General features: G+C 38.0%; 1 protein-coding gene across 8 annotated transcripts in view; it reads right to left on the bottom strand.

The window, feature by feature from the left end:
- PTPRM (protein tyrosine phosphatase receptor type M) overlaps positions 1 to 26004 on the bottom strand; it is a 440735-nt gene that overhangs the window by 301693 nt on the left and 113038 nt on the right. For all 8 annotated transcript variants that reach the window (XM_041399233.1, XM_041399232.1, XM_041399230.1 and 5 more), the window contains exon 3: positions 3141 to 3406. In XM_041399233.1, coding sequence (XP_041255167.1) covers positions 3141 to 3406 — 266 coding nt within the window. The remainder of the gene's footprint in view (positions 1 to 3140; positions 3407 to 26004) is intronic.

Here is a 26004-nt window from a genome sequence, read left to right on the forward strand (position 1 = left end):
CCTTCTCCCAGTTGCTTGCAGCTAACTTCCCGTCTTCCCCCACAACAAACTCTGTCAAGAAAAAGCATGAAAACTGATGAAAGGAGTTCAGAAACAATGAAAAATTGCAAATGTCAGCACACAAGTGAGGAAATTGCATCACAGATCTGAGAGAATGGAGGCAACCAAAAACCAAGACAATTAACTGTAAGCTCTTAAAATGGTGACAGCACTTCCTTGAAAATAAATGAGCTTATTTGCAATGAAACCAGTGAAGCTACAGTATTTAACACTGATTCCCTGCACTGCCATGGATATTAACATAGCATAAGATCTTCTGGCACATGAGCTAAATTGCAGTACCTAACCAGGTATTATTTCAGAGTATATGCAGCAAGTGCAAAGAAAATTACCTACTATACTCCACAGTAAAAGATTAATGCAAAAATGTCAACATTTCCAGCAGCAAGGAGCGCTCACAGAAGCCATTACAGACAGGCTCAGGCATCTATTATACATCAGCTGATGCATGATAATCTACTAAACTGCAGAACCCCATCCAAGCATGTAAGGGTCCACCTACAAATAAGGGTAAACAGTCCAGATGGCAGGTCTTGAGGAAAAAGAGGATGGGAAAGGTTATCCTTCTGTTTCTATGGCCAAATACCATGTATATCATATTGTCAGAAATCTGACACAGATTATTATTAGTAACACCAGTAATAACACTTCAAACTGAAAGAGGTTTTGTGTATTTTTAAGATCATGTTAATATACCCTAAAATTAATAGTCAGAGTAAAAGCTTCTTCTACTAATATTCCCCTGTCCACATGAGCCTTTTGATTCAGAACTAGAGTGAGACTTTGAAGCAAAGCCCTCTTCTTTACTTACTGCTGATTCCAGAGCAGTTCTGTGGCATAAAAACCAGACTGCTTTCAGAAGATAGAAAACTGGAAGCTCCGCTACTAATTCACTAAAGAGATGGGAACATTTCAGACTTGGGCAGAAGTGACACAGTCACACATTTACACAGTATTCAGTACTCATTAACCACCCACCACGTTTACAAAACCTTCCAGTAAATTCCACATTATAAACCATTGAGTTATACCCAGTGTCAGCCACAAAATTGTCTCTGGGATGCTCTATCCTCTTCTCCCACCATCCACTGAGGCTAAAAACACAGACTGGTCCTAAATATTTCAGTAAAGACAGGCTTTTTGGCAGCACTGGAAGGCATTCTTAACACTGGCATCAAATTGGTAACATGAGGTCTTGATGTGAGGTCAGAGAATCATGGAAATGTCCTGAGCTGGAAGAGACACTTGAAGATTATGGATACCAACTCCCTGCTCTTCATAGGACTACCTAAAGCCAAACCAAATGAGAGAGAGAGCATCATCTAAACACTGCTTGAACTCTGACAGGCAACAAAAGACACAATGCCCTTCCACTCAGAGATCTATGACTAAACAAAGCTTGGACTTTGTGATCAAGATACAGCCTTATGCTCCAGAGATGGGTAGCACACAGCTTCTCTTACACACCTGAAGTGAACCTCAGCTCTGCAAATATGCCTGCCCTTCTCAAAAAGGCACAAGAGTATCACCTCATCGAGCCTACAGACAATTATAAGAGATCCACATCATGAAGTTTGCTGAGATGTCCGTAAGCTTTCCCTGAATAATCTCCAGGAAGCCCTGACAATGCAGTTGCAGCAATTCCTAGAAATCTTGGGGAGTACACTGGATGCAAATGCAGACCCAACCTAGGAACACACTATCAGAAGCAAGAAGAAATGAGTAAGCAGGTTCTTTTGGGTCTGTAAGTACTGCATTCACTGCCAGGCATTCCACATTCCAAGAAAAAAATGTTCCTGGCCCTCCAGACTCAGCTTTTGGACTAGGACTTTGTTACATTGTGGGTGAAACAATCATAGGGAAAATTCCAGAAAGTTTTTCAGCTTTTTTTTTTTTTTCTCCTTAAAAGCAATAGGGTTCAAAACAGACAGACTGTCTGCGAGTTCACTTGGGACATCCTCACAAGTCAGATGCTGCAGCCACAGAAAGGAGCCCACTGCAGCCTCCCAGAGCACCTGCAGTGGACACTGTCAAACTCTTCATTAGAATATGATGGGGCAACAAATACTTGATTACCTGAAAAAGCAAATGCATGAACTGTAACAAGACTCTGCCACACATGACACTAGTACGTGGGGCATTGCTGTAGGAATTAGGGAGTCCCACCCTGGAACAGCATGGTGGAAGAGCAACATTGAACCTCCTAGGAAGGTCTACAGTAAGGAACTTGACATTTTTGGGACAGCTTTTCTTTAGAAAGCTTCAAACCATAAGTGTGGTGACAATATTCAGTACAGGCAAACAAATAAAATATAATTCAAATTTTCCAAACTTCAAGTGAAGATGGAGGAGCCTCAGTAACACCTCCATGCTACTGGTCTGCTCTCATTTTAAACTAAGTTAGTTGTTTGTGGAGACAGATGGTATTTTCACAGGAAGAAGGAGGAAAAACATTGAACTACTATAGAACAGTAAGTAACCATAATCTAAACCTTCCTACAGAAAAGCAGCATCCTAAGGGACTGTCAAGTGTAATTCCCCTGAATCTTTAGGATGCACTCAAAATCTCATTCCTATGACAGCTACTATTACATTTATGTTTACTGCTGGACAAATGGATATTGCATTCGGAGTTAAGCCTTGAACTGAGGTTTCAAAGGATTCGGCTGGTTCTAAAGCAACAAGTATTGCTGATCTAAATCAAACTTGAAGACTATACTGTAATAAAATCTATTGGCAATTAATTCCAGCATCCCTATTGAACTGAAAGAATGAGTGAATTTATTACGGAGAAACAGTTAATTGACTGAAATCAATGGCAAAATTTCTAGATTTTTTCAGTGTAATTAGTTCATCCAACTTTAGAGCATGTGTGCATTTCACACACTTCTATAAATACACATAAACATATAAACACAGGCATATATATGTAAAAACAAACATTCAGCATCATGTACAAAAATGTAATTAAGATGATGATCAACTAGAAATACTGAAAGTTATTTTGATTTAAAGTTAAAATGAGGATTAAGAACCACATGGCTATTATGAGAAACAATTTCATAAAAAGTAAGACATACCTGATAAAAATTGGGCCAGAAAGTACTAATTGCCAGCTCTGCTCTGCTCCAAGTGGCAGTGATAGATGTGTTCCAGACTGGGTTACCAATAGGACCATCATTAACCTTCACATATACATTCAAAGTGCCAGGGCTAGCTCCACTCTTGCTTGAAACATAATAGTGAAAATCAATACAATGTGTGTCATTTTCTTTCAGATGGGGCATCAGGAGGTGAGCTTTCTGTCCTGCAAATCTTCCAGATGTATTCACCAACATGAAAGAACCTGCAAAAACAAAGTTACTGATTCAATTTCTTCCTTATTTTTTCTCTTCTTAATATGATAATATCTGTAACTAAAGCATAATTTAATAATAATAATTCAACCATTTTTCTTTGTTTCTACTAACATAAGAGTAATATGTATTTGGTAGGTATTTGATCTCAAATTTATTTTGCAGAATCACAAAATTATTTTTTAAAGTTGGTAAATATTACAATCTTTATTCTACAGGTGGGGAAGGAAAGAGACAAAAAGCCCCAAACACTGAAGCAACCTGCACTGCAATAAACCTAGAGATGGTAGTACAGAATCAACTGTAGGTCTCAACTGAGTGCTTCTATGTGCATAGTCCCTGCTGGCTTTGCCTGGCAAGATTGTGGTAGTGGGGGAGTGTCGGAACCCAGGGTATTCCTCTGACTGCCCTGGATGGCTTGAGACCCTAGCAGGAGGTTCAGAAACCTTGGCACGGAGTCAAAGACACCTGTGCCTTCCATTTTAACCCATGGAAAAAGTTACCAGCTTTGTATGAAGTTGTACAAGCCATGATAGTGTGAGTAGAATGATAGTTAATTTGTCACAGGGTGAAAAAGCAGAATTTTGGGGTTTTAGAATGGGGGTTCAAGAGGCAAGATGGAGGAATTTGGGCATGTACTGTCCTTTCTTCTCCTTCTTCTTGTCCTCTATCTTCTGCTGTGACAGTGGCACTTTGGGATTGGTTTAGAGTAGAGACAGACTGTCTAACACAGGTGATAGGTACTGGAAAATTACTATAAAGTATACATAGTTCTTAGTATAAATGTTAACATCACCCCAAGGGCAGCGAGTGTGCCACGAACCAACCTGCCAGACAGACCTCAGCAGGTCAGAAAAAGAATGTATTAGATAAGAGAAAATAACCTTGAAAGCCAGAGCCAAGGAATCTCGACTTCTTTAGCTGCGGGGCTGGGAGAAAAAAGACTTTCTACTACATTGGGGTCATCTCAACCCAAGAGGGGAGCTACAGGAGCGGCTTCTTGTGAGAAGCTTCCCTACATGTCCTATGGAGCCAGCACCAGTCAGCTCCAAGACAGCCTTCCCCCACTGCAGGGGCTAAGCCAAGCCCATCAGTGATGGTCGTAATTGTGATTGGGATAATGTAGTTACAAAAGCAGGAAAAAGAGAAAACTTCAAAATTGTAGCTGAAGAGAGGACTGAGAAAATGTGAGAGACAGAGCCCTGCAGACAGCAAAGTCAGTGCAGGAGGAGGTGCTCCAGGCACTGGAGCTGAGATTCCCCAGGAGCCCAGGTGCAGACCACCGTGAGCCAGGCTGGCCCTGCAGCCCATGGAGAGCACGGATTGTTCACCTGCAGCAGCTCCACACCAGGCCAATCAGATGGTCAAAGGAGGCTGAGACTTTGTGGGAAGCCCACACTGGAGCACGTTTACTGGCAGGACTCGTGACCTGGTGTGGGACCCATGCTGGAGCAATCTGTGCCTGCAGGACTGCATCCTGTGGGAAGGGACCCCACGCCAGAGCAGAAGATGACAAGGAGTCCTGCTCTTGGTGAGGAAGGAGTGGCAGAGACAATGTGTGATGAACTGACTCATTTCCTGCCCCTCTGCACTGCTGGGAGGAAGGAGAGAGAGAAAATTCCAGAGTGAAGTTGAGACCAGGATTAAGGGGAATGCACTCTGTGTCCAGCCAGGGTCAATCCACTGCAAGAGCTGCAATGAAATATAAGAGAATTTTATGTGTTCAGATGGTTGGATGCAGTATGTGATGCAGAAGGAGTTCAAAATGTTCTCAATTCCTTAGCCTTCCTCTAGCTAATCACAAATTATCTACTGGACTAAGTGTGACCATTGTCTCCTGTCCTCAAATGGTGAAAAAAGAATGAACAAATACAAGGAAACCAGTACGCTTTACAGGTGGGAAAAAAAAAATGCTGGGGTTGAATTTTGTATTATGGTTACAACTTAAAACAGCAAATTACAAGAAATGTCAAAGTATTCAAATTAAGTCACATTCAAACAACTCTCACATGAGCAGCTAGTCAATTTATACTCTATTTTTTAGTGCCTATTAATGTGTTCCATTGAAGTGTACCTTCAAAATAATCATGCCGCAGAACTAAGGAATTTGAAAGACTGTAGAAATGTTAGACAAATGCAACATGATTTCTGAGACATTCATATTTCTGGGTTGAAAAAATGAAAAGGAAAGGATTCTATTAACAGATAACCTGTGATATCATAGAGGGAAATAAAATTCAATATGTACTTTGGAAAGAAAACATATCAATAAAATGTATGAGATAATTTAAACCCTGCATTTTTCATAAGTCCAGAAATGGATAGGTTATGGTTCCCTGCTACAAATGCATAGCTAAGTGTTCTTAGAAAAACGTTAAGTACACACACAAACTTGTCATGTAGTTATTAGAAACCAAGTTTTCATTTTTTTTCCTTACTTTGATGGGGGACAATACCTTCTAATGAGATGCAAGTCATTTACTGGAATGGAATGCTGGAGAACCTTTGTCCAGACTGCATCTCTATGTTAAACAGGTTTAACTATTCAATAATAGTAGTTCTGCACTTGAATTTAAATTATTTATCAAGTATTATTTCCTTTCTAGACAAGTTCAGAAAATTGACAAAAATGGAATTTACTTTTAATATGAAGAAGCATAAATATTTTACTTCCTAAAAGGCATTACTCCGTATTTAGCTCACAGTCTGTTACTATAATATATTGGGAAAATCCTTATTCATTAGTAACATTAACAGAAATCACTGAATATGCTTTTTTCTCTTAAAAAAGGCAGGAAAGAAACTAATATTCCTTCCATCAATTAGTACATGCTCTGCTAGTCAATTTATTTATATTTAAAATATAAACCCCTTAAATAGGTATGATTTGCTAAGTTATAAGAGCAATACTTAAAGCATTTATGAATTCACTAAAAATTAGCTGGCAAGATTTTTTACACAGAAACTATCAATCCAACAAACAAACAACAAAAATCCCTACAGCATACTTTCTGATAGTGGATCAGCTCTCCAGAACAGCTTCTCATATACTGGAGCACATAAGAAATACACATTAAAAATAACTGAAATGATACACTGGTATATCTACAAGGAAACGGTTATCTGCCAGAATTGAATGTTTCCACAAGAAAACATGCAAAATTATAATCAACTGAGTACTCATTCCTAAGAAGAAATATCAAGTGCATGTTTTACTATAAATACATTCATTTCATCACATTTATTTAATTTCTCTAAGTGTACTTCCATGTTTAAACACATGGATGACAATAATTTCCTCAGCCACAAAGTTTAAATGGGATTTACTTGGGTTTAGTCTTTATGGCTATTATGTTAAGGCACTACATGTAATGTAATAAAACCTAATGGTGCTCATCATTCATTAAATTCAGGCTTCTTAATTCCACAACCCTGGTGAATCACATGTATTTCACCATTATAGCTAAGGAGTTTAAATCAAGAAAGCAGTGCTTTTCCTGAAGTCACTGTTGCTGTGTACAATTTCTCACTGAAAAATGGTTCAGCAGTAATTCAGCAGGTATTTGGTTTGTATAAATATTAATTCTAAAAAGATGCAATACTTGAAAAAAGAAAACATGGATTTTCTCCAGAGTAAATCGGTAATTAAACATATTAAATATCCTGGTCATATCATCAGTATAAATCAACAATTTCTGTGAAATCCTGGACAAAAAAAGATGGCCAAAAGATAGAGTGGCAGAATTAAAAAAAAAAAAAAAAAAAAAAAAAAAAAATCTGACAACTGTAACTTTAGACATTACTATTGGTTGATTTTGACTCTCAATATTTGAAAAACGTGCTAAATAATGGAGAGTAAAAAGTCTGATTTTAAGAACAGGCATCCTGAGTATTACTTTATTAACAAAACACCCTTGCAGTGCAGACAGGTCTCGTACATGCTGCGACTGGGCAGTTCACAGAAAGGCTTGGATTGGAAGGTATATACAAAAGGTTACTTTTTTTTAGCAAAACAGGATTCCCTAAATGCCAGCCAACCCTACAGCCATCACTCACACGAGATTGTGACTAAGTGTGGAACTGCTCAAGAGACAGGAACTGCTGTGCTTGAGCAGATGAATTGTGAGGCTCAAGCATAACGAGTACCACTTTCAGACAAGGCAACTCAATAAAAGTGTTCTTTTATTTACTGTATTCCATGAACAAACATGTATACAGTCCACCTTTGAAGTACTGCAGAAAGCAAAGGACCTGAATTTAGGAACAGTCCACCTTGCACTTTAACTCCCAAAGCTTGCAAACAAAACTGGTTTTCTCTTCAAAACTTTTTCTTACTATTTACTAATATTATAGAAAAAGGAAAATACATTTTCAGGTAACATTTGAAAATTACAGGGCTGCCATAACTCTCAAAGCATGACTATCATTACCTAAAGAAGCTGGAACTTTCATTCAAATGCACCACTTCCAGACATCACCCAGCAGATACGTGCACAGGAACACCAGAGACACCAGCACCCCTAAACTGGCATAATGAACTGTCCCAAAATGCAGCAGCTGAGAGTCCTCCCTTCAGAGCCTCAGCTAACACACATCTGTTCTGCTCATTAACTTACAAACCATTACTGTCTCCAAGTGAATTTTAAGTCTTCTTTTGAGCACTATTTACTCAAATCTAACATGGTAATTTCAATCATTATTTATTACCCATCCTAAAAACATCATTAATCTCAACTTTCAAGCTGTTTATCTTCCAAATTTGCAACTGTTCAACTCTCGCAAAAAAATCCATTAAAAATCCACCGTAAGTCCTGTGTATTTTTTAAAAAGATCAATTCACTTCTACCCATAATGCCAGCTTTGTTTTAGCTGAACAATTAGTAAGACTAATAAGCCTTATAATTCTTTCACTAAATTATATTCTTAAAATTCTTCCTCATTTCATATGCATAGACACATCTCCTATAACTTTGTTAGAAATTACTTTGATCAAGCTTGGTCATAAAATCATGTATTTCTGAATCCTGTATTTTATGCAGCCACTTTTCCAATAGCCAGTATATAAAAACAAAACCCTGCTTTCTGATGAATGCTGTTTGTTTATTCAAGCCTTTTCAATAATTATTGATTTTAACTGCTCATCCTGTAATCTGTGTATCCGTTTTCTCCATGACTACTCTAGGTTTTCATACATTGCACTGGCATTCTGAAGGCTACTTCTGCAGAACTAATATTATCTCTTTGCAAAAAAGCATGCAACATATATAGGGACACAAAAAGTTCACAAGCTATTAGTGAAAACAACTGTGTGTGCATAAATTCTGAGAGAGTTTTCTCAAGTTTCAAATTCAACTTCTGAAGCAATCACTGCATTTTAAGAAAAACAGAAATCAAAGTAAGACAAGACTCGAGGAGAGGCAGACTCAAGAAGAGTTTTAAAACACAGAGCTTTACAGCAGCATCTCCCCAGGTCTGGAACATGCTCTGGTTGAGCATTCCAAAGCAGGCAGTAGGTATATATTTGACACCCTTAGCTAAAACTAATTGAAAGTAATTAAAATTAGAGGACAATCTGGATCTTTCCAGAGTCCTAGTATCTTTCCAGACAAAAAAGCCTCCCCAATCGTTTAGGTTGGAAAAAGACTTGACTACTCTTGACATGGAACAAAGTTAATGCTTGGTTTGAACAAAACCTTCTGAAGGGCAAGGAAAAGGGATCACACTGGAACTGCAAAGTTTTCTGTTTGGTTAGTTTATTTGTTTATAACAGGAAACCTGACTTGCCTGAATAAAAGGAAATGCATCTACAAAGTAATTTTCCTTCTGTTTGATAAGGAAGGTCAAGTATGGTGTGGACTATGAAATCTCCAAGGAATTGTGCTACTCCTCTTGTCCCTGGAGAGCCACCTTTGATGCAGCCAGGCCTGAGGCAATGGAGCAGTACCACCACAGGGGGAAGGTTTCCTTCCCAGCCCCAGTCATTCAGAAAACCCACATCAGCCAAAGTGTACAACTACCTGAGAGGGTTCTTCTCTTTTAAAGGAACTCTGCTCCTTTTGGGTTTCAAAGACCTAAGTCTGGTGCAAGGCAAAGTTCTTTTTTCATTTCTGTCATCCCATCTTTGGTCTACCCTAATACGCTCTGCAGCTTCACCAGTATCCTCTACAGCCCGTGGGAATTGTGCTACAAACTGCTAAGCCTGAGAACTGATTTCTAAAACATGAAAAAAAAAACAAAAAAGCCTCCCCAACAAGGTATGCAAAGTTTTCTTCAAATTCTCTCAAGAGTTCTCTTGATGCAGTCAGCAGGATTTCTCTAAAGGTGACCTAATGTATTTCACCAGCTATAACATTTTTCAACTTTTATGCTATGACTGGATTTCAAACATGACAAAGCTTTGAGACAGATCTGTCTGCACCTTTTCTTTAAAGTGAACACACCAAAAAATACCAAAAGGGCTTAAAAGAAATGATGCTTTATTAGAACATAAACTTGAAAAACTGTCTTCTTTCCAAAAACCCAGATTCTTTTGAGAGAGAGGTAAAATACAGCCATTTGAAAACAAACACATTTTCTTTCCCAGTACATCTTTGCAACAAGGGCCCTTTTCCTCCAGACCTGCTTGGCACACTAGCAATCTTCAATAGCCATTATGAATTCAACAAACTCTACTTGTTCTCCTCTGGGTTAACAGAAAAATCTTCCCTCTTCTCATCATGTCTGGACTAGTTTTGTGTTTCTTCCCCATTACTCTAAGAAAACTTTCCAAGTGTGAGCCCTCCAGTTAGCATATCTATTACTGCCTATCCTTTTTTCCCTGGAAAAGCTTCTCCCATGGCCACATGCTCTCAAAGAAGAAATCCTTTTCTCCCCTTCTGAGAACTTACCCTAACCAAAAAGCATGTAGTTACCAACCGTGGACTTTACCACAACATGCATATAAAAAATTATTATAAAGGACAACTTGAACCACTCATCACACACAGAACGACAGTATGTGCATGAAGAATTTTTTGCCATGTCCCTTCTGCTCTAAAGGAAATGAGATGAAGTTTTGAACGTCACAAACAGAATAGAACTTGTTCAGCACAAAAGCTCTCTCCCTGTCTCAGAGGCTACATTCACAGATGTTTCCTTGCCTTGTTTGTTCCTAATGGGTCACAGCTCCTCTGGCTGATTGTTCAGCCTGTGTACCTGCATTGAGATTGGAAGAGGTCTGCTAGGCACATCTGCTAGATCTACCCTGAACAAAAAGTAAGGGAAGTCAAAATACAGGATGCAGTACATAAAGGATTAAAGGGCATAGACAGAAATAGTAACAATCAACATTGTAACAGACAAAGGGGCCTTGCTTAAAAAAAAAAAAGTCAGACCCTTGGGTGTACAGTTGAAGGAGACTGCAACTATTGCTGAAACATCAGCAGCTGCAGGTCTAAGACTTCTATGAAGTGCTGACCATAGTGAGTGAATTGATTAGAACAGCATAAGAGAACACATCAAATGTATTAAAAGCTGATTAACTGAAGAAACTGTTAATGAAGAAGTCCTAGTAAACATGGATGGGGTTCTGCTAGCTGGATTTTTTTGTATCAGTGTTAAACTAGGCGCTGCTTAATTTCCTTAACAAGGATTTAAGAACAGCTGTAAATTTGTTCCCAGGAAAAAATGAAATTATACTGACACTAGCAAAAAACCCACAAAGCATCTGAGAAGCCAAATCTAGACTACTCTCAAGGAACCAGGGTGAGTCTTCATCTCCCTGCGTGACAGACATAGGACTGCTACAGTTCCACATCCCCAGATCCAGCTGTTGGTGTTCCCAGCACCAGCGGGCAGACATACAGTGAGAGAGAAGGAGAGAGAGATGGCCTGACAGATCAAATACAGACAGAAAAACAGTGCCTTTATCAGCATCCCCGTGAACACACTGAGCACTCACACATAAAGCACTGATAGCCCTGCCCTGTTCCTCCTCTCCAGCCCAGGGGAACCTCACTCTGCTAGAGGAACCCACACCCTGCTCCTCCCCAGGCTCTGGCCCCCACACCCAAAGGTCCCTGACTTTCCACAGCAGTTCCTGGCACTCAAATCGCTTCTCCCACTCTCTGGTTAGCTTGGTTTGAAGTTTATGAGCACTCACACACACACTGTGAGCTGAGTGCATCCATGGACAAGATGGTAGAAACTGGGTTTAGTAAGAACACAGGATAGATTGCAGTAATCAAGCATCAGGCAGAGTCTCACCAGCATACTGAGCAGTCAGATACACAAGATGAGACTCATCCCTTTATCCCTCTGTTTCTCCCACGTTTGCTCCTTCCCAATCCAACTCGACTCCTGCCACTGGTCCCCACGTTAACAGCTGCACATGCAGTGAGAGCAGCAGACAAAATGGCAAGCTTACCCTATCAACTTGCATTTTATTATAACCTGGCATTCAAAGCATGGGCCAGTTGTTCTGTCACAGAAGATAAGTATCTGTAAAACTAACCAGCACATGCTAACAATTACTGCTGCTGCCCTGAAAGTCTCCTTTCTTTTCTAAGTACATTCCCTCTGCTGCACCACCAATAACATTAGTCATTATTTCTGTAAACCATTCAACCATGCAATTCAGCATTTAAGAAACAATACCCAGGAGATAAGCAGGAATCAGCTTTAACATGTTTCAGGGGAGCTCCTGGGGCAAATCATTTGCTTTTCAGATAAAAGCTTTGCAGAAGTAAATGTAGGAAGGCTGGGGGAGAGGGGATCATAGCTTGATCCATGTTACTCTTATCTGAAAAGGATCATCTCCAAGAACAGGGTTAAGTGCTACTGGTACTCTTCTCCCTGCCCAGCGACAGGCTGAAAGGTTTGTTAAACACAGAGGTTAATACAAAAAGCTTCTGAAGGCCTGAAGACAGTGAGCTTTACAACTTTTACAGAGATACAATTTTCTTTCAGCTTTAGGTTGCTAGGTTAATGTTTGGCTAACAATCACACCTATGGTATACTCTTCCAATTCTAGTTCCTCCTAGCAATAAGTTAGTTCTCTTAAAAGCTTAAAAAGCTGTCATTGTACTTTCCTCACAAAGCGTTTTCTGGAAACCATTCTGCCACCTGGCTTATTACTAATTTCTTAACTATTGATAAAAGCAAATTGTCATCATAATACTATCAGGTGTGTAAGTTGTTGCAATGATTGCTATGTGCAGTAACACACCACATATAAATGACATGCATCTTCTGAATTTCACTCAAATGTCTGACAGTTTTTCACAAATCTGTAAGGCAGAAAACAAAAACTACTGTATTGCCTGTGGCACTAAATACTGCAATAACAGAGAGCCTTCTGAAATCCTGCTGGACTTATCAGTAATTTTAGATGCATATTAACCTTAAGGGCTTTTCTGTTACTGGAGTAATTTACTCCTGATTTCATGAGTGTGAATAAAGATAACTCACAAGAAATCTTCCTCAAAAGAGTAGGTTAAGCATTGCATTGTCATCTACTGTAGATCTGCGGAGTTTTGGTTTTTTTCTACCCTCCTCTTTTGAATCAAAGCACCCTCTGTCTCATCTGTTCAATACACTCATCTGACAACTCCCTTAGCATGGGCCATGTGTCACTACAATTCTTTTACTTCCACATAAAAAATCTTGCTTAGAAATTAGAAGCTCGCCAGTATAATTACAATCAGACTGGCTTCCCTAAAACATACTTTTATGCTCTGTTTTTCTAAATTGAATCACTCATTGAGACTACAAACCACAAGTAGTGGTTTTTCTTCCCCAGTTAAACTACAAAATTACTTTAGATTAGTATTCACAGCATTTTTCTTCCACAGAAACACTTCAGAGACCTTAGACTAGACTTGCTCAGTAAAATTTTAAGTACATCAGGGCCTGTGTTTCATTGATGAGCAACAGGATGGCTCAGGACCTTTACTTTGAGCTCATGTCCCACAGGAAATCATTGTTATACCAGCACAAAGGCACACACATGCACCCCACGGCAACTACAGGACAGTTTAAATCATAATGGATCAGGTACTGCACTTTCTGCAGGTGAAGTTATACATTTTAGTCAATTTATACCGTATCAGTATGAAAGCTTTAAAGCTGATGGAACAGCATATTCAGTTGGGGCTACTACTTCCATCTTTAATAAGTCACAAACCAAACAACCCCCCCATGCCCATGAATTCAGTCTGCTTTTGAAATGAAATTCAACACTAGTTTACATCAAGATTTATATCTGGCTGTGTGTGCATTTATCAGCTTGGAATATTGCCTTAGCTGGGCTTTGTACAGGAATTAGAGACCCATTACACCTCCATTTCTCAATTTCTTTCAGTTTTTATTTTTAAATGCATTTATACCTTTGCCACAAAAGCAGCTGACCGCATTTTCTACAAATTGGTATATAAAGCCATATTTCACTAAGGTTTTCTCCTCTTAGGGATCCTGTTACACTTAGCAATGACAAAGAGAAGAATGACGTATCTTAAGAATTCAGATTTGTTTTTTCCTACCTGATCTTCAAAGTCTAAAGCAAATAAAAAATACAGAGGTATTTGTTATCCAATGTATAAATTATGTGAAAGAGTTTCAATACATGACAAATTAAAAAATATTTAAAGCATAAAGATTGCCTTTCCTGTAGAATATATTAAACTATTCATTCAACATAACGTCAGCTCTAAAATAAAATTCTTTTTGCAAAAAACACCTTCTTGGCAGGAAGGGAAAAAAAAATCCATTGTCAGCTATTTTATTCTTGACATGGTAACCACTACAGTACAGTCTATCTTTAAAGGCTCTTATCTAGAAGAGATTACGTCACAGACTACATCACAAAGAATGAATACTGTGCAGGTTGCCAATTTATCTGTGTTTATTCACACAATAATTCCTTCACTGTGGCAACCGGCAGACTTCCCAAAGCCGTTTGAACACTGATAAAATGGGAATTTCACTTCTCATTCTTTTAAAGAGACTTTTTCCAAGCCCCAGATGGAATTGATTTCAAGTCTTGTACTACTATGGCTATTTTGTATGTTCTAGTATGCAGTCTATTTTCTATGCCCTAACATATAGTCTATATACTATATATAGAAACTGTAATTTCTATGTCCGTGTATTTAGTCTCCACTTGTATCCACCTTAAATACAGAAGAAAACATCTCTAAATCATTTTACTGGTGTACATAATAGTTAACATATTTACCAAATGAACTTCAAGTTGGGTTTTTTGCCGGTGCAGTCCCATGGAGGATACTGTTTAATGTACTTATTTTCAAGTTCTAGTCTGCTAGAGATGCATTAAAAATACTAATCTGGGCCTGATTCATCACTGAAATAAGCATTCCAGTTTCCATGACTCACAATCCCAGGAAGTGAGATTGTCATTCAAGAGAACAACAGAATAAGGGTGGGTTTTTCTTCAAAAAAGGAAAGCATAAGACTCTAATTAACACAAGGGCTTAATGATGTGCTTAAGTACCATTCAGGAAAGCACTTAGATACTTGATTTGTCTTCAATAGAATTAAAAATTCAGAAGGTACATGCATAATATTTCTGCAGGATGTCGTCTTGGAGTTCTGAGATCCTGCTATTGCAGGAACCTGACACTTCACAGCTTTATTAAAAATTGCTAATTGAAAAGTCACTGTATTAAAACACAAAATTTTCAAAAATTAAATTTTATACTGAAGGTGGCTGGCAGTCTGCAAGACAATTAAAGGACTTGTAGCAGTCCTCAAGCAAAAAAAAGTTTGGACAACACTGACTTAAACTCTTGACTATTTTTTTAGCCCAGCATTTAATCCAGAAGTTAACATTCAGGCACATGAGTGATTTTAAAGGGGAAAGAGGGATAAATAAGTGTTTTCACAACTGTGAAAAGGGAATGTGTGTTCACATGCATTTAAACTAAGCTGCAGAATAAAGAACAATCAAACAGAAGCCAACCTAAAAGAAAACAAATGCTCTGGAAAAAAAAAAAAAACAACTAGGAAACTAAAATTAATGTTTTTCTATCACCCTACTCTCTTCTGCAGTCCTTCTGGCCTGGCATCCTCACAACCATTCTGCTTCTCTGTGTTGCCCATGGAGCTGTGCCACTCCCCACTGAAGCTTCCAGAGGTGTCTCCCATAAAGGCTCAGGCTGCAGTTTCAGCCACTGCTCCATCCCTTCCCTGTGGTGGCTGCCCCTGCCAAGCTGTGCCTCGCTGCTGGGAGACAATCCCCACTTCAGCTGATTTTTTTCCAGTATGAGGAGCACAGAGCACCCCTTACCAGCCCAGTGCCACAGGAACCCATCCCACTGCACCGCTCCTGCAGCGGGGAGATGAAGGCTGACCATGGCACAGCCAGGTAGGTGTTACCACACATACACCTCAATGCCCCTGCCTAGCACTCACTATTCATTGCTCTACATCAACAGCTTATTATTTCTGGCCCCAGCATTGCTGTGTATAAGTAGGCATCCTTAAGCTGAGCCTTTTGTCAAGGTAACCCTGAAAAGAAGCAGTGTAGGCGACAGTTCGGGCACACGTCAAACCACTCACCAAGTGATGGTTCTGTATTTAAAATGTTTAATGAAAAAATCAGCTTCCAAACTGACGTATTTACTGTGTCTGACTGTAGTTAAAGTCTCAATTCCATTAAACTTCTGTTCCTTGTCTGCAAACATGAACCCTTATAAATGTATTTTCCAAAGTACTACAGACCTTTTATTGTCATTAAGTTCAAAGCCTGTTTAGTATAACCAAATAAGCTATACTTCAACAGCACTTTATTGGACAAAAATTCTATTATAAAACATAACCATAACAAAAGAGATTACATGAAAATTTTAAAGAAAAATGAAAATTTTACAGCGAATAACTGCTAGACTCAATTATCCTTTACAGTAAGAGGAATACTTCTGTTTCACTAGGACTGAAACCTTGTGTCAAAAATATAAATGCAAAACTTCGTGACAATTTCATATTTAGGCAAAAAACTCCATTTTACTTGAGACACTAACATTTATTTTCTCTCACCTCACTTGCTGCCTCTTTATTTTGCCTAGAAATATTTAATCTAATGTTATTTTGGTTTGATTTACTGAAACACACTTGCAGTTTGCTCTCCTGGCGTTTTTGCTGCGATCCTTTGAAGCCTGGCTACCTTAATTGTGTCAACATTTTTAAGTGTTTCATTGGTGAAGTTTCAACTAAATGTACCAAATGTTAAAGTCTGATGTGCAATCAGCCCAGGAAATCATATCAGTGGCAGAAATGGACATACTCAAACTAAAAACTTCACTTCCAAACAGGTATTTTTTTTTAAATCAGCTGTGATTACAAGCAATACCTCCAACTCTCATACTTAGTCAAGACAAAAATCATACAGCCCCCACTTCTCAGTGTCATTTGTGTGTGCTAGACAGTACTTTGTATACAGAAGCAGAGCCTCCAAGCTGTACAGTCAAACTAAAAAGGAGATCAAATCGAAAACAATAGAATGAAATAAGAATTCTAAAAAATTGTAATTTTAAAAATTTATGGCAGATATGGTACTGTAAATATATTTGAAGTTATTTTACTTTGTAAATTGACTTGTTTTGAAATAGAAGTCTACTCTTGCAGCTTCCCTAAGAGCCCCAAGTCCCTCCTCCAGAAAAGGCAGAAAATAAACTATAAATAAAACCACCCCTTAGAAAACACCCACTATGAAGCACAATAAAAGCCCAGATCCTGATGCAAAATGGATTGTTTGCCAAGTCTGCTGTGTTAACCTGAACACTGAGATCACCCACTGCGTCTTTATTGTGCTTATCATATTCTTCTATTCCTTCTTGTCATCTGCTGTACACAGGAGCTAAGTGGAGAATGGTCTACTGGAAAGTGAATGCCCACTTAGTTGGCAGATGTCAGCACCTATTCCACATGTTGCACAATTAGGAATCTGGAAGTTTACAGACTGAGGTTTAAAAACACACTTAAAACATTTGAATAAAAATTCTTGTAAAGATATTCCTTTAAGTGTCAGGGTATTTTAAATACATGTTCTGAAATGCCTGCTGACACACTGAAGTTGCTACGTGGAGCACAACAAACAGATATGTACTGAATGCTGTTTGTGCACACAATGAATTTAATACCCAGGAAGCTGAGCACCACTGTTTGCATTTTGTTTCAAATTTATACTAACTTTTTTTAATTAAGAAGTCTGTTGAAAATGAATCCTTGCTTACATAATCCTCTTGAGACAGATTTTTTCATTATTTGAAATGTACGTATTTTAAACAGAAAAAATAAAACATTACAGTTACGCAGCAACACTGCCCATTTTGTAACACTCAAACTTGATTTTTTTGCGGAGATTGTAACTCAACAGACATTGCAATATGATGAACCATTACTAGAAAAATGCATCCAGGCTATTCCTACTCTTTGCTCATCATATTTGATAAGGCCTGTCATGAGACAGCAGGCAAGACTCACTAAGCTTTAACAGAATGTAAGTTAATTTCCTGAAAGAATAATTTAAGCGAGATTTTTTATTAAACCCTAATTACTTCTACTTCATTATCACTTCAGTAGGTGGATTGGTTGATATCATTATTGTAATGGAGGTCAGTGAGAATTAATCAGCTCAGTCTTACAAATATACTGCCTCCTCTCATCTTTTTACAAGTCTGTCACCTTTTCATGTGTTTCAGTAATAAAATTCAGAGCGGTCATACCAGCCAAGTGAAAAAGCAGTGACTGAAAAGGGTCAATGGTAGATAAGCTCTTACTGCCTTTTTAAAATAAAAACTTCATCCAGAACTTCCTAGAGTTGTATGGTCTGGCAATATTGCTAACATAAAATAATTTAACGTTCAACCTGCTTTAGCAGATGAGAAGAATGTGTTATGAGTGCCTTGGTTTTGTCAGAAGTCAGGGGCAAAATTTCTGTAGCATATTCTGACAATGGAAACTTAGGAGTGACTTACAGCTCACCAAGTAGACAGGTATAATCTTGAACTTTAATTTTTTCTAGAATGCTATGTTTTTTTCTGCAGCTGAATATTTTCAAACAAGATTAATTTAAATTATTACACTTTATAAGCCTGTTTCACTGATTTAGAAATCTTTCCACTTGGTTAAAAAATTGCTGCCTTGATACCCTCTGAGTAAACTTTTCATCAACAGTAGTCCATACTAACTACTGTTATCCAGTCCTTCAGAATAAAGAGCAGAGGACGAAACAAAGGACTAGGAAAACAAAATGCTAAAAAAACCTAATTCATTTGAAAACTAGAGTTGCCGAAAAAATATTTTTTATTAAAAAATGGGATTCCTATGAGAGAATCAGTTGGTTTGGTTTTTGATTTATTTATTGTAGCTAATTCCCTGTATTATTTTTAACAGCTACTGATATTTATTTCACACCCACAAAAAATAATCTAAGATTCTGGCAGTTTATCTGTCTAATTCTCTTTAAATTTCTGAAGTTTCTTGTCCTGTTACATTCTACTTAGCTCCTTTGTTCCATCAGGGATGCCAGCGTCATCAATCCCTTTGGTTTTCTCCTGATCATCTCCCTGCATACCTTCCTTCTGACCAAATATTCAACAATCCTACCTCCCTTCATTATGCAACAACATCAGTTTGAAGGGGCATTCAATATTAACAGACTAAAGAAGTTAGTTGTTGAACCTTGCTGTTTCCTCTGCCTTGAATCCTGATCCTTTAATTGCTATTAATGGGGGATATAGCTATCACAGTTTCTAAAAGTACAGGTGCATCATGTACATAAGCATTTGTACTGTCTGGTTTGTCCCAGGAACATTGCTACATGGTAGATGAAGCCTTTGAACTTCATTAGAAATAAAATTCTACAGCAGCATATACTTGATCTAAACACAATCAAGGTTTTAAAACCACAAGAGTCATTCACATCCTTACATCCCTCAGTTATCTATCCACCCATCAGATGTCCTAAAATATTGTGTGAAAAGCATTCTTTAGATGTACTGATTTTAATTCTGCATTAAACAACCAAAATAGTTATTTCTTATCTTTAAAACCTCAAATAATTTTCTAGCACATGGAAAAACAGTGACTGAGCCAAAATATGAGCACTTCAGTTATTCTCTATAGCATTCTTTTCATTTTGTGGCATCTAAAGATTTTTTTTTTTAAGAGTGAAAAACTAGTTCAGTTCACTAAAAAAAAAACAAAAAACAAAAAACCAAAAAACTGAAAACACTGAAGATTTTCAGAGGAAAAAATGTTGCTTAAAGGTTTTCAAATAAATCATTATCAGAAAATGACTTTTTAATCAAGCACGAGAAGGAAAGTAGAAAGTATTTTATTCCCTGTAACAACATAACACATGCTTAAATACTTAGAAACATTGTTTACACTTCAAGAGAGACCTTACCTCCAGAAATAACTAAAATTCTCTAATATTTAGCTTATATCCATGGGGAGATTTAAACTCTTATTTCCCAGTAGCTTGCCTTTCCTTACAAATCTGCAGCATAAAACAAAGTCATTCTAATTTTCACGATATTTTTCATCTAAGCTAGAACAGCAACTGTAGACTTTCACTGATTGAGGATAAGAAGAAATGGATACTTAGTAACATAATTACTTAAAAACTACTCTGATACTTCAGCAGCAGAGACGAGTAGTATTTTAGGGCTGGATGTGGCATGACAGCTCAGCCAGTATAATAACAGAGCAATATAAGCATTCACTGTTTTTAAAACACTTGGCATTTCAATAGAAAATGCAGTGGAAATAATTTTGAACCGTCTACTTAAATACTTATATAATTTTCCTTATCCTTCTGCTTTGTTTTTACACAGACTTTCACACAAACATACTACACATTTTAATTCTCAAAACTTAAATTGATCCTAGTAAGAAGGGATTCCCCGAATCATACCAATCACCCCCAAAGATGCTGAAAAGCATGACTAGTGCCCAGGTACATCTTAATAGTGACTTGGAAAAGCCAAAGAAAATCTCTATCTCTTCAAAAACAATCTTCAAAACAAATCTGTATTGCCTCATAATACTAAGAAATTTTCAAAATATACTTAGTACTGTTGGAAAGTAATATCAGAATATTACTGTTTATAAATTACTGCAGAGTACAATTAATCAGGAGAGAAACTTTCACACTTGACCACTCACAGTGCTCTGCCTCTGAGCAGAGGCTGAAGAGCAGTAGCTCAGGCTTTCTGAAACAGAATTCCACAAAGAATAAAAAGGACTTTTACCAGCCTTGCACTAATATTAAGAGAAACTCTACCAAGAATTTTACTGGAGTGACAAAGACAACACGTTCTAAGTAACATCAACATGTGTCATCTTATGCAGGAACACATTCACTGCATCTGGTGCATTTTTTTGTTATCACTCAGTGCTGAGTGCACACACTGATTATAAAAAGTTTGTATTTTACCAGCAGCCCCCTCAGTAAGGTTTTTTTATATTTCAATGAACAGATTTAAGACAGCATTGGTGTTCTGGAATGGAAAGCAATACAGGCATCTTGTTAGGAATCATACACTAGCTTAAGTGCTTCCCATCTTTATTTCATATTCTGCCACTCTTTCATTATCTCAAGTGAGTCACTTGACCTGCATAGGTCAATTTGATTGTCTGTAAATTATGCAGGACACCACACAGCCTCCTGGTTGTTATGAGGTGTTGCTCGTTTCTGGAAATAAACATTTGACATTCCTGGATAAATAAGAGTGCAGATTTTATTACCTCCAGCTAACAAGAAATTAGCTTATGAGGGCCATGCCATGTGCTGTTTGCAGTTATCTTGCATGATAAATGATTCTCCCAAATAGTCATCAGAGATCAATGACACTTTTCTCAATCCTCACCCTGTTTTTCCTATTTACAAGCCTCTACATTACTAAGCAAGAAGACAGGCAAGAAACAAGGACAGTAACTGTCAGTTCACACAGAACTGAAACAGAAATGCGGACATCACATCCCCAAAAGTTACATACACAGCTCATTGTGTTCTAAGAAGTAAAACAAACAGCAATTTTTTAGTCATGGTTACCATGACCTTAATTTTCTTGCTTCCTGAAAAGCAGAACCAAACTCCCTAAGTAGTACTGAGTCCAAATACTTAGCTTACAATGTACTATTATTTATTTGACAAATATGTTGAAACCAAGCCCACTGAAGCTGTTCTACATGTCTTACTATTTCATTATTACTACCAGAAGCAGCACAGAAAGATTGTTTACTACAAAGTAATAAGCAATATTTGGCATTAGCAGCCATAAAAGATACCAAGGTCATCAACTTTCAGTAAGGGAATGCACTTTGATTGGTTGCTTGGTAGGAAACAGCCCGTTACTGACACCTTCTTCTGGGCTTTTTCCCCCTTGTTTTAATTGAAACAGGAATAAACTATTTTTCAGTTTTGCTAAGCAAACATTAAAAAAAGATCTAGCTGACAGAAGAAAGAAAAGGTCTTTCCTCAGGAGACATTTCTTAAATGCATGACCTTCAATAACTTTTAGCTTCTTCAGGTAAAAAATTTTATTGAGGTCAAAGGCAATTGTTTTTCTAAATGGGTAAAAACTGTCTGAACTATTATGGATACCCAATCTCCTCCACATCAGCTAGACACGCAGAAGCTACTATGAAGCATTTCAAGGCCTACCTCTGTAGCCAAAATTGCTCTTTAAGCACTACAGATCTACACTGCTATTGAAAGTGATTCACACTTATATGGTGCCTTCCTGTTTCTGTCCTAGGAGGCTGCACAATAAACCAAAGTAAGGACACAAATAATGCTTTCTCTGTTGTTGGTTTGTTTGGGTTTTTTTTACTGCTGGAGATGTGTGATAAGGTGGTGTAAGATCCCCAAAGGCACTCCCAAGCCCTACTGTCCCACCCTGTACTCCGCCACACCCTTTACCCTAGCTTTAGCATCATTCCCTGCCCCAGCAGTGCTGGAGAAGCTCCTGTCTGAAGCTCTGTCTCTGGACTTTGGCTCCCACCCCAGCCCTCTGGTTGGAACCTGGACCTGGGACTTCCCCCTGGATTCCACCAGCACAGCATTACTCCTGTTCCTGCTGGCTGCATTTGGATGCTGTGGAACTGTGCCCCATCAGTGAGGGCAGTGCCAGCCAGTGCCAGCCCTTGCTGCCCCCAACAGAGGGAGGAAGGTGTTGCTCTAAGTAATATAACCATGTGTGAAAGTACCATCTGAAAGCTAGGCTTCATCTTAGCTAATCCACAAGAAATAATTATAATGTCTGTATTTCCTCTCCAGCTGTACAAATCTTGGTAAAAAACTGAAATCCTAAGCAACACTGATATTTAACAAATCCTGTCTGTTATGTGAGATAGCACTTACTGAAACAAAGAGCTATTGCTTCAGGTCTTCTGCAAAAGCACTTACAGCAACGCTAAACATTTCTATCACACTTTAATGTTTGCAGTGTCACAGATAGAGGCATTTCGTTAATTTCAGTGAGTAAACTTATGCAAGATATATATCCCTACCCTGATAATGCTGATCCTTTATCTGAGTTAGGGAAAAAAAAAAATTACAGCACTCACAGATCTCATGCTAATGACAGACCAGGAAAACTGACAGGGATGAACTGATAGGGTCTACCACCAACACAAAGTAAAAGCAGTATGACCTACCTATCACATTTCTTTCGAAGGATGATCTTAAAGTACATGAAATTAGGAGGCGAATGCTTAGCATAATTGTGAAAGGCTTCTAAAAGCAGGAGCTATTCCACTCCATTTCAAAATGAAGAAAGGTAGACTCATTTGACATAAGCCCCATTTCAACTTCAAATTCCTTTAGTATAAAAAGAAAACACCAGAAAACACCCAAAATAACTTTTCTGAGAGTTTTAGTATACATTAGACTTGAATGTTAACACACACTCTTACAAGATCTTGTTGGATATTTCATTTTTGAAACATCCCCTGCCTTCTAAATTCTGTTCCAGCAGATACCAATTTTGCTGGTAACACAGCACGATTTACAGACTTGCTCACTCAGACCACAACACGATCTTCGCCTGCTTCCAGCACAGTTTCTTCTCGCTCCCATCATAAGACAACATTTATTAACTGGATGGTGTCATGAACTAGACTTCAAGGACAACTGCTGACAGACAGTACCCACCACAACAGCAGAAAATATGTACTTTTTCTATTTTCTAAGCACCCTTTTCCGATGTATATTGTATTTGTTCTTTTCCCCCAGATGATTTTACCCAACATGTGTACCCCCTTGACTTCCTTCTGACCTAATTTCCTACACTTAAAAACAGTTTTCAGTTTCCTGCATCCTTAAACAACAAAGTGGTGCTTTACAGTATGATGTAGCTAAAGAAAAAAGGCTAGAACTCCAAGAAGAATGTAACTTCCACCACTAAGTCTGAGCAACATTTTAGCTCCTCTCTTGTCTCTGCGGAGAAATACAGCAAAATACAGAGGGCAACTGCAGGAACCTCACCCGTGGCAATACCAGGCTGGATCTGATGCCAGCCCAATCCAGCAGCTGGCACCTTGCCTGTGCCCAAAACAAAAGAAGCCTTGGGAAGATACTGGCTAATAACCTTAAAGCAGGGTGGTCTGAGACAAACTAGAAGCCATGTTCATCTTCTCCTGTCCTCCACAAGTCAAAAAAAAAAATAAAATAAATAAAGGTTTATAGAGGCAGAAAAGCTAACACTCCCTGTCATACAGACCACACAACTTTACTGACTTGAATTTTTCCCTTTAGCTATATGTATGGTACCATTTAATAACTGTTCTATATTTAGTACACCAGTGTTTAAATAATATGCTACTTCTTTATACAATTGTTAGTGTGAAAGTAGTTAGTTTATTGTTTTAAAGGCCGGGTTCGGTTTACTGGAGTTTAGGGGAAGAGGGGGTTTATGGCTTTTTGGTTGGGTTTTCTTAAAGAAACTTAGCATTCCACTTTCACTGACCAGAAGTAATACATGTTTGAAAAGTGCTGTTGTTTGAAAACACAGACTATTAAGACATGTAATGTCTTTCATTGTAAAGAAACAAAAAAAAACCCTAACAAAAAATCATTCTCCCAAAGGAACTTAAATAAAATAAAAAGTGTATTCCCACTTGAGACTCAAAGTAAAAATACAAACTATGTAGAATTGCAAAGTCAAACTACACTTCTGAAATGTAACACAGTTTTAAATACAATCCCCCAAATTAAGGTAACACAACTATACAATAGAAGCTATTCTGTCTTTGTTTGTTGTCATCTCATTGCAAAAGTTCCATACCTTTTCAGTGATTTCCCATGGGCAGCTCCTTGCAACACTAATTCCTTCTTCCTCACAGCACAACCAACAAACTCCCTTCTCACCCTGCTAACCCACTCTTTTATAGCACTTATCCTTATTGGACACAGCTGTGGCATATTAAGGGCAGGGCTGCTCCTAATCTTTGGTAATTAGCACAGCTGCAACTCCTCAGGGGTGAGATTGCCCCCTGCACCATCTCCATTCTCTTACATTCTATCCCCTCACATTTGTTATTCCTGAAAAAGGATGTGAAGACAGAGGGATGAGCAGTAAGAGAGCAGGAGAGGAAAGAATGAGACAGAAAAACCATTTTATCATGTACTCTGCATAAAAGTTCATGATTATTCAGAATTACAAACTTATACTCCCAAAGTACAGTGCAGCACTATTTAGTTGTGAGCATGTGGATATACTTAGCCTAGCGTAAGAAAATAAGATTCAGGTGAAGGCCATGGCAGTAATGGACATGATTTACTGGAATTCTGCTTAAGCCCCCACTGGATACAATATTGGTTTCTTTAGTCATTACTAACAATTAACATCTTGTCTAAATTTTAGGCATGCTGTCCTCGTAGCTTCCAAAAGGAAGAGTGGTCTTTCATTATAATGAAACATTTCTATTAAAAAAAAATTACTTAGAAATTCCATTTCCAGTGATGAGATATGTCTCATGTAAAAGACTATAAGAATATTCGAGGCAAAATACTTTTTGACACCATAACAAAGAATGTACTGAACAAAGAAAAACAGTAACTAAAATTTTAATTACCATGCTATAATTAACGTGTCATGTACTACCAACTAGAGAACTGCAGACAAAGAATATCAGATGAGGGCAAAACTTGGTGCTAACTGCTATTTGCACTTAATTAGCAACCAAAAAACGGCAGAAAACTTATCAGTTTCTAAAGACATGCTTTTTCAGTGCTTCATCTTGACATGGGGAAGGGGCAGGTATTATGAAGCTTCATATTAGGTATAGGAGTATTGAGGACTGCCTTGGAGAAAAGCAGACTAATACCGTTTATCTTGAATATAAGTAATGCACCTGTGCATGCAGAAGCCAAGCAAAACCGAATCTCTTCATGTGTTAGTTTCAAAGTAAAGGCAACCACCTTGCTCAAAATATCCTGTGGCTCAGCAGATGTATTGAAAATCAACATGGTTATATCCAGTTGCTCGTCAGCCCTTCTGGAGTCGAAACACACACAGCCATAAATATTAATGTCTGTGTGCTTTTCTAGACCTACCTTCAAGTGTTCTATCAAATTTTCTTC

The sequence above is a fragment of the Onychostruthus taczanowskii genome, unplaced genomic scaffold (genome assembly GCF_017590055.1).
Source record: "Onychostruthus taczanowskii isolate IOZ18803 unplaced genomic scaffold, ASM1759005v1 scaffold16, whole genome shotgun sequence".
Classification (NCBI taxonomy): domain Eukaryota; kingdom Metazoa; phylum Chordata; class Aves; order Passeriformes; family Passeridae; genus Onychostruthus; species Onychostruthus taczanowskii.